The sequence below is a fragment of the Onychostruthus taczanowskii genome, unplaced genomic scaffold (assembly GCF_017590055.1).
Source record: "Onychostruthus taczanowskii isolate IOZ18803 unplaced genomic scaffold, ASM1759005v1 scaffold36, whole genome shotgun sequence".
NCBI lineage: Eukaryota > Metazoa > Chordata > Aves > Passeriformes > Passeridae > Onychostruthus > Onychostruthus taczanowskii.
The window spans coordinates 333,871-350,647 of NW_024501015.1; the positions used below are offsets into that span (position 1 = coordinate 333,871).

At 39.9% G+C, this 16,777-nt stretch overlaps 1 protein-coding gene across 1 annotated transcript in view; it reads right to left on the bottom strand.

The window, feature by feature from the left end:
* Positions 1-16,777, bottom strand: part of IGF2BP3 (insulin like growth factor 2 mRNA binding protein 3) — a 110,590-nt gene that overhangs the window by 25,562 nt on the left and 68,251 nt on the right. Inside the window, exons 5-10 of the mRNA XM_041411450.1 lie at positions 15,535-15,586; positions 15,378-15,441; positions 6,940-7,224; positions 4,616-4,750; positions 3,926-4,048; positions 1,393-1,528 (exon numbers count right to left, since the gene is read on the bottom strand). Of these exons, the coding sequence (XP_041267384.1) occupies positions 1,393-1,528; positions 3,926-4,048; positions 4,616-4,750; positions 6,940-7,224; positions 15,378-15,441; positions 15,535-15,586 (795 nt within the window). The remainder of the gene's footprint in view (positions 1-1,392; positions 1,529-3,925; positions 4,049-4,615; positions 4,751-6,939; positions 7,225-15,377; positions 15,442-15,534; positions 15,587-16,777) is intronic.

Consider the following 16,777-nt stretch of genomic DNA (forward strand, 5'->3'; position numbering starts at 1 on the left):
ACCCCATCCTCCCTCCCTTGCAAAAGATCAAGTGAGATACATCCAGCTATAAAGTTGCATGTCCCTTGCTTGACCACACCTGAGAATACTGATATCATCACATGGTAGGAAGCATTTGCTGTCTGATACAAAACTTGTCAGCACCCTTTTCCTTTTTCCAGATTGTTACTCAAAAGCATGAATATGCTTTAGAAATATTTCAGCTAGAGAGACAGATGCTATCTCAGGCCATTAAGATAAGTCAATCAAAAGACACAAAAAAACCTCAAAACTTCACTATCTCAGAAACTACCTTAATAATCACTACAAACTAACCTCTAAATCTATATTGTAACAGAGGTAGTTTTTTGACTTTCCATACCTCTGTCCAATAGCAATACAGTCTCTAACTCACCCTATGTTCCTGCTTGTTATATGAAACACAAATGCACCACTATTGAATACATGAGGTACTTGTGAGGAGGAAAGTATTGCAATTTGCTTTGTGTAGGGGAGGCAGGGGGGAAAAGTGAGGAGAATATTCATTGGTAGGACAAGCATGAATAACAGACATTTCTAGAAAGTCAGGACTATTGTAAACTGAAAAAAATTTTCATTCTAACTCTAGACCATAAGATTTGGATACACATGCACATACAATGCTTTTCTTAACTATCAAAAAACTCAATCATTTCTCAGTATGCATTAATAATACTTTGGCAAACTAATGAAGTATGTTGTTTTCTTTATATAATCACCAATCATCTTCAAATTGCTAAATGCCTTTATCATCTATATCAAGAAAAAACCCTTAATAAGGTCTTCTTAAATTAAATAATTAAAAACAGTAGAGATCTTTCTTCCGTACATTATTATGCTATTTATGTGATGAAACTGAATCACTATTTTAAAAAACATGCAAGCCAGAGCACATAAGCCACAACAGCATAAACACACCCTGCTTCAGGTTCTTGCAACAAGAAAAAAGTTAAATGCTCATTAATTTTCTCAGTCTAAATAAAGTTCTCAGTTCCCCCACTCAAAAATAAACCAGAAAAAGCTTCCATTAAAATAGCACACATAAATAAATAACAAAAAGGCTTGCCCAGGCACCCACAAATAAATGAGGCAACAGAAAGACTGCAACAGAAAATTCTGATGTGATATTAAGAATAAAAAAGACATCATGAGAGCAGTGAGACAGGGCACAGGCTGCCCAGAGACACTATGGGTTTTCTGTCCATGGAAATGTTAAGGAGAACCAAAGTCCCTACACAACCTGGTTTAACTTTGAAGCGTGGCCTACATGGAGCAAACACACTGCTGGGCCTGGTGACCCCCATGGGTCCCTCACACCCAAAATCCTTCCGTGGTTTTAGTCCCAGAAAGAGCCCACACCCGAAGGAAACTCACATTCATAGCAGCAATATCATTTTCATAGGACTCCCTGATTTTCTTCATGATTTCTTCCTCAGCCTTGGCACAAGTTTCAATACTGCCTTTAACTGTAATGGTCCTTTCCGGATTATAGAGTGTCAAGTCCTGCAATCTGCAAATGACACAGAAGCGCAGTTAATTAGCAAACAAAGAAGATAATCCAGATTTATTATTTGAGTGCAACAACATCCAAGCATGTCGAGTTTGCCCTCCAAAGACTGTAGTATCAATTCATACCAGGGCTCAAATACAGTCCTCAGATAACCTGGGGGAACTCTGTCCTCATGGGAAGCACAAGAAAACCCTCACTGCGAGGTTTGGCACGGGGTGGCTGGGACATACTCGGGTGCTGCACAAAACGGAGCCACCGCGCTGAGCACGGACACACAGAGCTGCTGCAGGGCCGAGCAGAAATGTCCCCCTTCACATCCACACCAGCAGGCTTCAGACACTCATTCGAGACATCCCAGAAACACACCATAAATCATTATTTCCTTGAGAACTACAGTATATTCCTTAAGGAAACTGGAGAAAAGCCCAGCGTCGGTGAAACTGCAGGAGAGCCTCCAAGCCCTCAAAATGGGGAAAAGAAAAGCTGTGTGCAAGTCAACATTTGCTGCTCAATGCTAGTAACTCCTCAGGGAAAATGAAAGGGTGACAGCATTAAACCAGTGCTCTATTTGGCAACAAACGCTAACCTACCGTGATCACACGGATTAAACACACTGGGAAGCCGTGGCATAGCCACGTACTGAGAAAAGGTGAAGGGGTGAAGGCAAGCCCAGAGCACGCTGCAGGCCTGAGGAGGCCGTGGCAGGAAGGAGGGAGGAAGCAGCACACAAGGCCTTGCCTTCCTGCACAGCGGGCACCGCGGCAGCCTGCGCCGCTCAGCCAAGCAGCGGCGGGCACGGAACACATCCACGAACTCTCTTAACTCTCCAGTGCATGGGCACTGAAGTACTGCCTCAGGAAGGAAAGTGTTGGGAAACATCCCAGAGAAGAGAGGAAACGTTTTCCCAAACCAGCTGCCTTACTTGAAATTTATGGACAAGCTTACCAAAAAGCCTGAATGAAGAGATCATGCAAAAGACTTGTTAGAAAAGGCAAAAAAATCAATGGGCATATAGCTCTCATTTTTGTATTGATTACACCAGTTGACTTCAGGGGGCTATTTTAGGCATAGTATGACAAATACAATCTTGAGGCCAAGATTTTAATGCAAATAAACCTTGAACTCACTAAATTAAAAAATACTCTGCAGCTATTTACAGACAATGTGTTATTTGTGTCATCATCAATAAGGACAAGTGGATTTCATGGAATGAAGACCATTCTTTTATGTACTCTGTACATATTTTTTCCCCTTTTAGCAGTCTGTGTACTGTTTGCACAAAAAATGTTTATGCAAACGCATTCAGGAGAGCATGCTAGCCTTACAAAATCTATTCTTGAAGCACACTTACTTAGGTGTTTTTTCTGTTTGTTTCTCTTCCTCAGACTAATTCCATAAACACTCACACGCCTTTAAGAAAGGCCTCAGGTGCTTTCATCCAAATTTGTTTTCCTCTTTTTGAAGAGCCACATTTACTCCCAGCTTCCTTGTCCTCATTTGAGCTATTTCCTGCACTACTTTTCTTGTCTCCTGCATGTATTCACACCTCTTCATACATCTTCATGTGTCTTCCAAACCTTCTCCCTTTCCTACAGCCTGTAAGCCTAATTCTCACCCTTCCTGGCTAAAGCCAAATCCAGGATGCCTTCAAATGCTTGGAAGTTCATGCCAGAGCATTCATTATTCAGAACAGGAGGTTCTCTGAAGATATTACTCCAGGGTAGAACTACTATTGACTGCCAAGCTTCTACAGAGATGTTAATCTAATCAGTGATTTACAGATTTCCAGTAAAGGTGAAAACTCTTTTTAATCTCAGCTAAATTTGAATAGGTCTCAGTTACCCTCACAAACTTAGACAAAAAAAGTTATTACTTTGCAGCAGACTAGCCAACATATTGTAATTTGGCTGTCAGTGTTCAAGAGGGACAGAACTGCTACTAAAGATACCCTTTTCAGTATTTATTTGCTCTATTTATTTCCTTCTAGTCCAAAAATTTAATGTATACTGGAAACTAAAACATCACTAATTTCACTCATTTTCACACATAGCTCAGAACTGATCCAGACTTATAGTTTCAAACACTCATCATTACATATGGTATATAATATGTTAAAAACAACTGACACTTAAAATATAGTCTAACACAGGCTCCACATAGCCTATGTTATTTTTAACTTGCTCTTGACTGAGTTTACAATGAAGACTCACTGTTTACATAAAATTTAACTGAGCTTAAGTAACAGCTTAATCCATATGATGGAAAGGCCTCTGAAGGGCTGTTATCTCAGCCTTCAACCCACAGAATATTTTTCTAAGAACTCTGTACCTGAAGATCCCACAGCAGCTTTGCTGCCATTTGACATGTCACCGAAAGATTAGGCCACCAAAAACTTACGGCGATATTGTGATTTTAGTATCTGTGTCCTGTTCAATTTTCTTCAGGTTTCTTCCTTCTTTGCCAATAAGTCGGCCGACAAAGTTGTTGTGTGCCAGTATCTTCAAGGGAATTTCTTCTGTGCTGTAATGGAAGTTATACCTAGTGAGACTTTTGGAGATCAGAGTGCAAGCTTTTATGCAGGTCATGCATGAATTCAATTTTCATTGAAATATCCACGACTCCCATTTGCACGTTTTCACTGGGTGCGGAATAAGTAGAGGTGCAATGGGCTTTCCAGCACTATCACCTACACCTTAATTGCAACATACCTTCAACTAAATAAAGCTCAGACTGAAGTAACCAGAGCTGTTGGGAAGGAAGAAATATATCTTAAAGCTTTTAGTGAGGGCTCACAACTTGTTATGATCGCTCAGACTAAAAGCTGTTAGTTGCTCAAGAAACTTCCATATTTGCTCCTGTTCACCTCAAAATTACAGCGAGACAACAACTGAAATCACAGACGCATGCTGGGGCTAATTAAGCAAATGGACTGTCCTGAAAGGTAAAATATCACATTTCCTTTACCAACTTAGATATGGATAACAGCAAATATTCACTTGTTAACAGCTTTAAAGATTACATCTTTAAATGGAGCCAGTGAGAATTCAGAATTTTTAATGCTTCCACAATGAAATGCTTTTTACTCACAATTTAGTGTCTTGAGCTTCCTTTTGCATGATCTCCATAATAATTTTACAAGCTGTTGAGCAGCCTTCAGGAGTTGAGTGGATGGTAATTGGTTTCTCAGCAGCACCTGCATTCTCTTTACGATGAATATCAATTCTTGAAAGAAAGAAAAACACTAACTGTAACCACACACTCTATGGTAAACCTTGTGTATTTCCAACTGTCGTAAAACTAACTTATTTTGAGATAACAGTGACTATATATTAGTAGTTTAATTTTGAAAAGCTTATGACTATTTAAGCATACCCTAAATACAAATTTGTGTGTTATGAGGAGCCTCTCCTATCCTGATTTTACTAGCTAAAACCCACCTTTGTGGACACTGAGAACTCCTTTTCTCGGTAAATTCCCATCAAGATGTTCAGGGGAGTTGTTGGACAGACAATGTGGTACACCCATGAAGACAACATCTCATGAAGCTTTCCCAGTGCCCCATCTCCAGCCCCACTGCTCCACTTAGAATGACTGTGCAGCTGCAGGACAGTCAGGCTTTGTCCCATTTTGTTTTAAATACCTCAGCAGCAGAGTTTCCCAGGGCTCCTCTGCTAGCAAGTAGCATGGTAGTACTATGCATCCATCCACAAGATTAGTTTCTTATACTTTTCCAGCCTGATTTTGTCCTGATATGACCTTTACTCTACCCTCTACCACCCTGAAACTACTAGCCTTGTTCTACAACAGGTTTATGCAGCTCTAAGAATTTAACAAAAATTAGTTATGACCTGCATAAAGAAGTAGTGTCCAATGCCTTGGACACTACTTTTACCTGCCAATAACTGCAGCTCACATATTCTTTCCACCTCTGCTTTTTGTTTTTGCCCTTCTTCTACATGTAACAGCTGTTTTCTAACTGAAAAAAACATGCTGCTTTTCAAGAAGCCCCTTTATTTTTGCAATTCTTTCAAGTACTGAAAACTCATTTTGTTTCACAATGCAGCATTTTCCAAGAAACCCATCTTGGCAATCCTTGGTGGAAACAAAAGTAGATGAAATTTCCTTTTTTTAATCCCCAAACCAATGAAAACATCATTCTCAAAGTCACATATCTGTAAAGTTAGCAACCTGCAATTATTTCTGCTCTACCCACCCTTCTTCTAGATATAAAAGCTTTCCTTATGCCAATCTTCCAGGATTTTTACAGTCCAAGAATTAGATGTTTTATATATCACCTGAAATATTGGTTACCCGTAGAAAAATTACTGCCAAGTCTTGTCAGGACACCACAAATCCCTTAAACCTGTGTTGTTAAACACGCTAAATAGTCTCCTGGGTTACATCGTGCTAAAGAGAGGTTGGAAGGAGCATCATGATAATCCTGGGTTTGGGGAGGGGGGTAAGCCTGTTTGCTGGGGGTTGGGGTGTAATTAAAGAGGAGTCCCTTGTCCTCATTAACTACTCTCAAAACTGAGGCTCCTGCCCACCCTCATTCCCCTCACACACAGTTCATTCCCAGGCCCTGCCTGCTGCAGCTGCAGAGCTGGGGCTCCTACAGTGGGGTGCTGAAGGCAGCATTTGAATTCTTTGCTTTTAGGGGTATCCTGGAAAAATTCTTGGAATAAGAACCCCCACCTCCCTCTGCTGAGCTCTTTCTTGTGGGTAGGATTTAACACGCACTGGAAACAATCTCTTCCAGCGTCTCTAGACCCCAGTGCTCTAAGCTTCTTAGGTCACTTAGCAGCTTGCTTTTTGCCTCCCGTGCATTTCCTTAATCTGTGTTTCGGTGTGGCCTGCAACTTGATAGCAACAAATGTATTTTCCAGAAACAGAGGAGTGTAAGGTATAAGAAGTAGTGAGGGGAGATAAAAAGGTTCTTTGCTTAGGGCTTTTCCCCCTCACATCTTGAATTGACAGCGTCTGAATGGACAAATCCTAAAAATGCCCTAACCAAACTAAAACTAGAATAAACACTTGAAGTACACTTGGGATGCTTGGGTACATCCCCACACTGACTGTATGTCCCCCAGAACAACATATTGCAGCTCTTTCAGTTTCACTTTTTGTGCCAGAATCATATTAGTACATCTGTAAGCAAAACTCTCCAGCAGAGTACCATCCTGCTAGCTCTCCTCTTTTAAAGAGGAATAAAAAAGTCAGCTAGTATTTGAACACCCATCAAGGACAGAATCCAGTCCTCAAATAAAGATTGCAAAATATTTCCTGTTCTCTGTTATCTTCTTTTGCTCTCTGACCACACAGATTAGTAAAGAAGTTTTACAAACTCCTCTTTACACAAGCAATGATGACGCAACATTGAAGCTATTAATCAGTTTTGTAAAATAACTTACTTGGACTGTGTCTGCTTGGTGATGTTTCTGATTGTTGCTCCTTCTTTCCCGATAATGGCTCCTACAAACTGTGTGGGAACCAGCATCCGTAGAGGAACGTCCGACTGAGGTTTCTGCCGAGTGGTTGCGCCGGGTGACCCTTGCCTGGGAGGACCCCTCTGGCCAAATCCACGTCTTCCCTGGGGATGTTGCTGTGGAGGTTGCTGGGCTGCCATCTCATCAGGGATGTATGCAACTTTCAAGGAATAGTTTTCAAGCTGAAACCCATTCAGTTTTTCTATTGCTCTGTTTATTTGGAAAGGAGAGGAGAGAGGAGATTAAAAAAAGCCCCACAAGCATATTCAGGGCCTTATGAAATGACAAGTTTTTCAGACATAGACTTCTGTCCTTTCTAACTTGCATGGTAAAACTAAAAACACATTCCAAGATGAAACGTTACATTTGAAATTCTTCAGCCAAGATTTTGATTACACAAAGTCACTCTATTAAGAACTACAAGTTAGCTCTTGCTTGTTCTGGGCTTCTATGCACTTTAAAGGTTTTGCTGGTCCAACCCTATCAGCAAAACCTCACAGGAGACAGAGCTTATACACTCAAAAGCATTCTTTTGCCTGATTTAATTTAAATCAATTTCCCAAATAGAATTAAAGCTGCACCAGAGGGAAAACTTTTTAGCTGCTATCACAGCACCTTCATTAGGGTTTTTGCCAGCACAGCTATTTGGCTGGAGCTTTCACAATAACTGATATAGCTGTGACAGGAATGAAAAAAAAACCCCATTTTTATGAAAGAAGAGACCACCTTCACCTCAGCAGGAAAGGAAGCATTCAAAGCCAGTCAATGGCACCTGAAATGCCCCTTAGACTGCAAGAGCACATTGCAACTTCCTAATTAGTCTTGTTGTAGGTAGGTTTAAAGTTAACAAGGAAATTAAAGCCCCATGTCTATGTTAAACTCTCCATGAAAGTAAAGTTGTTAGAAAGCATTTAAAATGTTGTTTCAACTTCTCTTATTCTTTTAGTTAAGCATCACAGAGGGAGGGATACTGCCCAAATGTACCCAGCCCCCTCTCACCATGGTCCCTCATGCTGAAAACCTCCTGTTCACTCAGCATTCCCTCTGCTCTGTCCCTCTTCCCAACCAAGGACAAGTCTGAAGGTGCTCTTGGGTCTCCTCTTCACAGGAGCAGCACAACTCAACTCAAAAATCACAGGTTTACAGAAGGTAGAATACCTTCCACTCACAAACAGAGTAAGAGTCAATAAGACTAAGTATTTATCAAGCAGTAGGAAAAACTAAGGTACATGCAACACATGGGTAATCCAGTGGTATGAAATAAACACATTTGCCTCAAAAAGGTATTTAATGTTTTGCTACGACATTACTAGTACTAGTATTACAACTACCTTTACAAGCATTACTATTCAGATTATCAGCAATATACTATCACTGAAATATGCACTGATATGGGATAGTTTATAAGTGCCAGACTTAATATTGGACCAAAGATTACTGACAGATTTTCTTCAGAACAAAATTTAAATTAAAGGCCATAGTGGGAGAGAGGGAGGGAGTCTCCATCTTTTATTAAAGAATGCACCAATATTTTCATTTAAAAGCTCCAACAACCACATGCTCTTGAAGAAGGCCTCTGAATTCAGAAACTTAACCCAGCTCCTCCATTCATGCACATTTGCAGGACACTGCTACCAGTTTACCAAACATTAGCCTCAGCAACATTTTTATGCCTGCCTCTACTACAGAGATAAAGGATGATGATAGCCAATTGCCTACATTTTCAAGGGCAGCAAGTGAGAAATACTGTTTGTCTCCTGGGTGTCTTATTTGACAGCCTGGGTCACAAGCAGCTCTTGAAGCCCAGTTAAGAAGTGGTATTTGGATACCAAGGATAACAGGTACCTCGTATCCCAGGGGTTAAGCCAGCATCCTCAAAATACTCCAGTCTGACAGTAAAGAGTTTATGAGAAAAGAAGTAATTTGTGTCTTTGGAACAATGTTTAATAAGGGCTGATAATAAATAAGGCCCAAGGCAATGCCAATGAACAAAGAAAGCAAAATATTGAATAACTGATCACTGTTCATTAAATACTTCCGTTAACCAAATGAGACACGGGTCCTTTGGGAATTGCCAGGAGTGTAATTACTCCCATAATAGAAGAATCCTTTAGAGTAAGTGGCAAACGAGCTGGATTAAAATTTGGTGAGGTTATTTCAGAGCTGACATTTTTAATCTTTTACTCCATGGACTTTGAAGAGCATTTTATTACACAATAAAACATGTTTACAAAGCAGGAAGAGCAGTGAGAAGACTAGTGAAACTTGTGTTTCTATGGATTTGTCTCAATTTTTAATTTCTGCATAGATTTCCAATGTCTGAAAGGCGTTTCACTGAAGTCTCTCTCTCTGGACATCCTACTTGGAAAAGGGGTCTGAGACTTTTCCTTTTATACACCCTGAACATGGTAATTTCTTGTTCATTGCAAATATCCATGACCTCTCTTTTTAGTTTGAGTTTCACTGAAATCAACCAGAAAGCTGAATTTCTAAGGGGAAAGGAAACGGCACTGCCAGACCATCCGGTTGCACAAGCCCTGTTTCTTTTGGAATCAAACATCAAGATGTTGGAGAGATGAACACCAACAATTTTGCAAATGTGCTGATAGGCTCCAGATTAACGTCCATCCCAACTCATTTCCCTCCACGCATTTATTTGACAAGTTCAGACATTGCTTCTTTCCCAAAATGCGTCAGCCTCCTCTGGCTTTAAAACATCTTTGACCAAAATCCCAGCATTAACACAAAACCTGACAGTGAATCAGTGCAACAGACTTCTCACTCTTCCTTAGAAGTGGTTGGGAAAGGAAAGACTAGGCTTATTGTTTGCAACCAGGCTTCACACCTATCATGCTTTCACAAAAAACACTTTACAGCAACAAGTATGTGTATATCCACACACATACATATACACATATATGTGCACCATACTTTTCCTAGAAAGATGGTTGGAATTTTTCTTCTTAATAACAATTTATAAATTGCTAAATGGTTCCATATGTCTATAAGTACCTTAAATTCAAAGCAAACTGAGAAAAGTTCATTTGCCATTGTGGAAAATTAATTATGTCAGCAGTGAACAATCTCTGGCCACCAAAGCCATATGATGACATGGAAAAATAACACACTAATTCACCCTGTGAGTCACTGAGTTCTCCATATTTTACAGCCTGACTTATTGTATAATTTGACTTGTTCAAATGATGGGAAGTCAGAAGAAGAATCAGTAATTAAATACTGATCTCTCAAGCCTTTTGTGGAACTGATATTTCCTGGGTACATGGTTCCATATTCTACATTCATTTAAGTACACACAGTGGAATGCCAAGATAACTGATTTGCAGTGGATGTAGCACATACACTGTTCTGCATTTCTTACAGAGAAAAAAACCCAGCTTTTGAAAGGTCCCTTTGGCTGTTGATTCTGGTCTTCATATTCCAATATTTCACAATTTTCCTTAAGCTTTTAAAATACTGTCATACACTTTTCTTCAGCTGTTCTGGACTAATTTTTATCAATTTTGTGGCACAAAACATAGGGCTAGAATTAGGCAATGTGATGGTGAATTCAGCAGCCCTTCAGCACCATAACAAGCTCAATCTTAGAGGCATCTAGGCACTGCTTTGGGGGCTGGAGACAGATATGGAAGAAAATCCAGGAAGAGAAGTGGTTAAGAGCTGTCTTCTAGATGGATGCAAAATTCCTGTAGAACAACATCTAGGACAGCACTTGCTATCAGGAGAGCCAGCCTTGCTCTCATGGGAAGTCGGAGCCTCAGCTAAAAGCAAGTGACCAGCTCTTCACAGCACTAGGGGCATCTGTTTTAGGCAAAACTATTGTAATTGCTGCAGTCCACCAGACAGCTTACATTGAGCTCCTTCTGTAAAGCACATACTCCTCTCACTGACTTGAGAACTCCAGAACACAGCAACTCCACCTCTGTTCTCCCACAAACACCTCTGCCTTCCCAAGTGCTGGAGAGTCTCCTTCCACGATGTTTCCCACTTGTTCTCCCTCTGCCTTCCCAAGTGCTGGAGAGTCTCCTTCCACGAGCACAAGATAATAAAGACCACACAGACTACCTCTGTCAGGGAGCACTGCTGAAACAACCCACAAAACATCTTTTACACAGAGGTTAAAAGCCTAAACAGTCACTCAGTGAGGACAAAGATGGAGAAAAATTCAGTTACCTGTCCCATTAAGAGGTGCCCTCCTCCCTGAAGTCATCCTTCAAAATTTGTATTTAGTAAAAATGGAAAATGTTTCCATTTCACATACCAGCAAGAGCTGGTACACAGAAATCTCTTAGCATAGTTCTGATTCTTTTAATAAAATGAATTCATTAAGAGACTGCAGCAACTACTGTCTATGCACTGATAAGATGGATAGCAGCCTGGCTTATGTTCATGTGACACCTGCTCAGAAGCAAGAGTTCCTCATAAAAATGAAACCTTTAAACAAGTATTCTGTAAATTAGTCACCTGAGTTTTTCCCATCAAAATGACATCTCACCACTGTCTTCTCAGGAGCTCCCTACAAGAGGATGCTAACCCAGCCTGCTTCTCCCTTTTGAAGCTAGTGGAGGTTAAAACACCCTACATAAATTATTACAGGAAAAGCACTGAGTCTTGTGCTGAAAAATCATTCTTCCACTGATAGCATGATGACACTAAGCAATAGAAGAACATATTTCACTCCCACATGTGGCTTTTACATACACCACTTTTCTTTTTCATCCCTGAACAGATACAATTGCACATGAGAAGATACATGGCAAAATTTCTTTAGCACAATAATTTTTTTTTTACATTACATAAAAATATAGGTTTCATCGGTACTTCTGAAAACAAAGCCAAAATGAAACCTAAGCTTATAATATGCCACTGAATTTTCAGTATTATCATTCCTATGGCAACGTTAGCCCTGACCCACAATGGCATGTAAAAGTATTAGTTATGTGAACCCTCATTCATTCAAGGACACATGTTGTGCACACACACACAGATATGTGAAAGGGTAATAAAAATTACCCTTCATTGAAAGGGTAATAAAAATTTTTTTGCAAGTATTCTGGTTAAGAGGTGATCATTAATGGACTTTCAAAATCCTGGGTAGAGCTAAATCTTGTAGCATGTACTAGACTCGTGCACACTGGAATCTTTGTGGGAGGGAAAGAGAAGGTACAACTTTTAAAGACAGCAGCCATAATTTAGGTGGCAGCATGTCACAAGAACACAGCTAGCATGTTGCAGTAGGGATTGATATCGGGAGAAGGGGCGTTGTCTTTTGGCAAGTATGTCCCAAGCTGCCTCAGCACCTGCATGCAGCTGGTTGGGCTGTGCTGGGTGAACCACAGGCTCCAGGCTCTGTCTCTCACTCTCTGTCCTCTCTTCCAAATATTCCACAACCCACCACAACATTCAATCCTTGCCTATGCCACAGCAGCACACATGCTTTGTAAAGCCCTCTCCAGTTAGTGGGAAGGAGAGCAGCAGGGGCAGTTTGAGAGCTGAAGCAAACCTCTCCTCCTCCCAAGTGTTTGCAGGAGAGAAGAGGAGGGATGTGGTAGTGCCAGCCTTCTCTTTGCTACTCACAGTCCTAGAGAGCAAAGAGTGTCTTTCCAAGGCCCACACATTGCTCTGCACACCCCTCCACAATTCTCCTGGGCTGCCAAAAAGTACCTGATTTGCTACGCTGGCTCCCTTTCTCTGGGGTCACAGAAGCAGCATCCTGCTTTTTCTGACAAGACAGGCTGTGCCTCTCCAGCTAGGAAAGGGGCACCACCACGACAGGTCAAAGACGCAGATCTCTGTCCCAGCTAGAAGTCAGGAACTCTGCACATCCCTGATTTTGTGTGCTGTGTGCTCTAAGACTGCTTTCTCAAAAAGACTGCAGCAATCTTCAGTGCTTTCATTTTCCAAGTTAATTTTGGATGCAGACCTGAATTGAACATGCCACAACTGTAGTACCAGCCTAGAGGGAAAAACCTCTGCCACAACTACTTAGATTTGCAAGACAGAAGGCAGCTCAGCTTCCCAGCTGGGTGGAACCACAAGTTTTTTTTCAAAAGTACTGTCCTCCAAGCAATGCATACCACACTTGCTTAGAACTGCTTATCAAAACTATCTCCAGATTGTGTTACAGCACCTTCACCACACGCTGCCAGTACACACTCCAACAGTCATGGCAATGCCATACAGATATCCGGCAGGGAAGTAGCCAACTTTGCATGTTCTGTCAGCCAACACTACTGTGAGGTTAGTGTGTGCACTGCAAAAAGTACAGCAGAGGTGCAGTTAGAACTAGGGACCCACTGAATGTGGCAGCATAGAAATCTTCACGTCATGGCGTTTGATCCAAAAGCCGTGGCAAAGAGCACCATTTACCCTAAAGAGCTGAATTCCAAACCACAAAGCTTGTTACCAGCTGCTGACTCTTTGCAACCCTAAACAGCTTTTGATAAAGTCAGTTCTTGTTACTGCATGTCCTTCACAGGATGACCAGCACTGCCTTTATCAGCTATCAGCGCTTGCATGCTGCTCCCTCTCCACTGCCATCCCCCACAACCAGTTCCAAGCAGCAAAGCTAGGTCAGGTCTGGGAAAACCATTTCACTGAAACAGCACTGCAGTCACTATGGAAAACCCACACACATGCAGGTCCTGTAGTGAGCCTTCATTCCAATTCCTCACAGTTTTTTTTTCCCCCCTAAAAATACCTTGATCTAGACACTTCTCCTAGGGGTTTCTAAACAGTTGCAAGGTCATTTGCCAAACTCAGACAATCTGTGCTAACATTTTTTGTACAGAATATGGACTCATCTGCTTAGAAAACCTGTGTCATGTGAAACCATTCACAAATGCAAATCAGTGGTCCTCCACTTTCCCTTACCTGTTCCAAGGAACCAAATTGCCATCATTCAACCTGTACTGCTTCAGCTCCCCTACAACCTCCATACTGCACGCCAATTTGTCTGCCTGCTTCAAACTCAAGAGGTTCTCAGTGTCACATATTTTCTTATGAAAAAGGAAAAACTATCTTAGACACTTCTTCACAGTCCTTGCTTATCCCAGCATTTCCTTGGGATCCACCTTAAAATTTAGCACTTAAAATTGGGGAAGAAACTGTTGTTTTTGTCTTCAGAAGGGAGTGCACAAGTCCAGAAACCCACATCACAGATGACAGTTCAAAAAAAAATATTATGCTTCTTTCCATGCTATTTTTAGTACTACTTATACTTTCATCAAAGGAGAAACTGGCACATGTAGTATTAATCTGTAACATTGCACCATAAGTTTCTTCAGAATAGAAATACAGCCTTTCTTAATTGCTATGCAACAGAAGCAAAAGCAACAGAAGAACCTGAAGAACTTGTTAGAACAATTCAAGTTTTGGGAAAAGTTAAACAGTGAATTCAAGGAAAACATTATTTCCTTCATCTCCAGCATACACAGGAGATACCACTGACACAAGTTTCCCATCACATTTGTTTATAATACATTTACAAGTAACCTAATGCTTTGAAAGATTAAATACATGTGTCGCATTCAAGTTACGCACAGATGATAATTACTTAATTATATGTACAAATATTATTTCATTTGTAATTTTGAATTAATGCATACCATAAGCACACTGCATCTTAACTGCTGGTTTTAGTTTGCCACAAGGTGGCAGAAATTTCAAAGTTAAAATAGAAAGATCATTGTAGGCTAACTCCATGAGTTTGGTTCTGTTCGACCTGCTATGATTAGAAAGAGAGGAAGTTTATGTCACCAGGTTAAAACCTAAGAACCACACAAGTCTCTTTTTGTGGTAGAGAAGCAAAATTAAACCTTTAACATGGTACTTAATACAGATTTTAAAAGGAAAACTATGCACAATGATTAAGTAAAACATTTTCAAATTTTAAACATCTAGATTAAAAGTTTTCCATTACAGAAGATGTAGGCAAGCATAAAATAGGTCATCTAAATTTTAAAAATACCAAATAAATTATTTTAGGTATACAGATTACACCTTTTCTGTGCTTGGAAGCAGCATTAAATTTCCTAGTAAAAAAGCCCTGTATTCTGGTTAGCAGCTACCCTCTTTATTTTTTTTCTTGTTATTTTTACTATGATGGTTTGTTAAGAAATAGACACAAAACAAGGAACACTGCAAGAGTGTTCACTTTTTATCAAAATGAAAGAAAAGCTGATTTTAAAAATTGATAATTAAGGTGAATTACACCAGACTTTCTTAAAAGTCAAGGCTTAATTTATTGTTAAAATGGTGACGTGATCAGAAGTAAAGTCACATATAAAGTCACAACAACATGAAACGCAAGTTAGATGACAGAAACAACTAAATAAGATACTTACTGTCTAGCCTGGTCCTTATTGCCATATGTTACATTTACAACTGCAGTCTCCGTGTCAGTGTTCACTAGAAAGCAAAATGCAACAGAAGGAGGGTAAGTTCAGTGTGCACTCACTTCCCACTACAGATTTAAAAGCAAATTGAGAGTAGAAACGGTACCTTGCTCACAGTTCTCCACAGTTCCATACTGAGCTAACAAACTATCCAGCACCTGTAAGAGGTAAAAGAAATTACAGATTTAAATTTCAAAGCAGGTTAACAAAACAAAAAAGCCTCTAAAGACCACCAGAATTTTTTTTTAATTATTTTAGGAAAACATAGATCATTTAAGACAACCATTCCAATAAAGAAGAAATTATTATTCCAGGAAGAACAAGCATACATTGCTTGTTTTCTCTCCTATCAGAAAATCTGCATTTAAAAGTTATTTAATGTGAAAATAGAAAGTATAACTTCAGGAAGACACACTGCACCGTATATTCCAAACTTTGAAAATAAACCTTCAATAAAAATAAACCTTCAAAAAAAAGTCACCTGTTCTCAGAGTGGACTAAAGCAGAGACAGAAAAAATCAGAGAACAGCAAATCCAAAATAAAACTTTCTCCATGTATTCCAAGAACATATATCTAACTTTGTCCCTGTTGAGTTACTGGGGTTTTTCCTCCCAACACACTTCAGTTGTACATAAAATTGTTACTCTCTTCCTTAGTGGAGAACTGTCTGTGTTGAGAATGTAACAAGAATAATCAGCACGTGAAGAGCTGTTTCACAATTATTTGGCAGATTTCTCAAAGATCACCATTCCAGAGGAACCACTCACAACAGTATCTTCACTATTATTTGAAAGTTACAATTAATTTTTCCTTCAGTAAAAAGCTAGGAAGAAACAGGTAAATGTATGTGACAAGGGGCAAAAGAAATCTAAATAAAGTAGTTGTATTTCGCATGGTTTTATTCTTGCAAATGGAGGATGAAGAAAGGGGAAATACACAAGTTTCTGGGGAAAAAATCAGGGTGTCAGAGTATTCCAGTAAAAGCATTAACACACCCACAGTTGTACCACATCTAAAATTCACATGGTATAGCGTTTATTTTCTTCCTAGTGAGAAATAATGTTGCAGAAAATGGTGACTCTGGCAGTAACTAGCACAGACACAAGTGCAGCATTGTGGTGTATTGCATCCTAATGTTTTGTCTCAAATTTAACTGATGATCGAAAACCTCACATTTTACACCAAGAAGTGAAAAAGCAAGATTGCACTCCCTTCTGTTAAAAAATTACATTTCTTCAGCTAATCTCTTAAGGGGAAACGTAAGTAAGAAAGGAAGGAAACCCTTTTGAGAGAGGAAGAAAACAAGGAAGCAAAGATAAAAGGAAGGCAGTAGGCATAAAAAAGCATC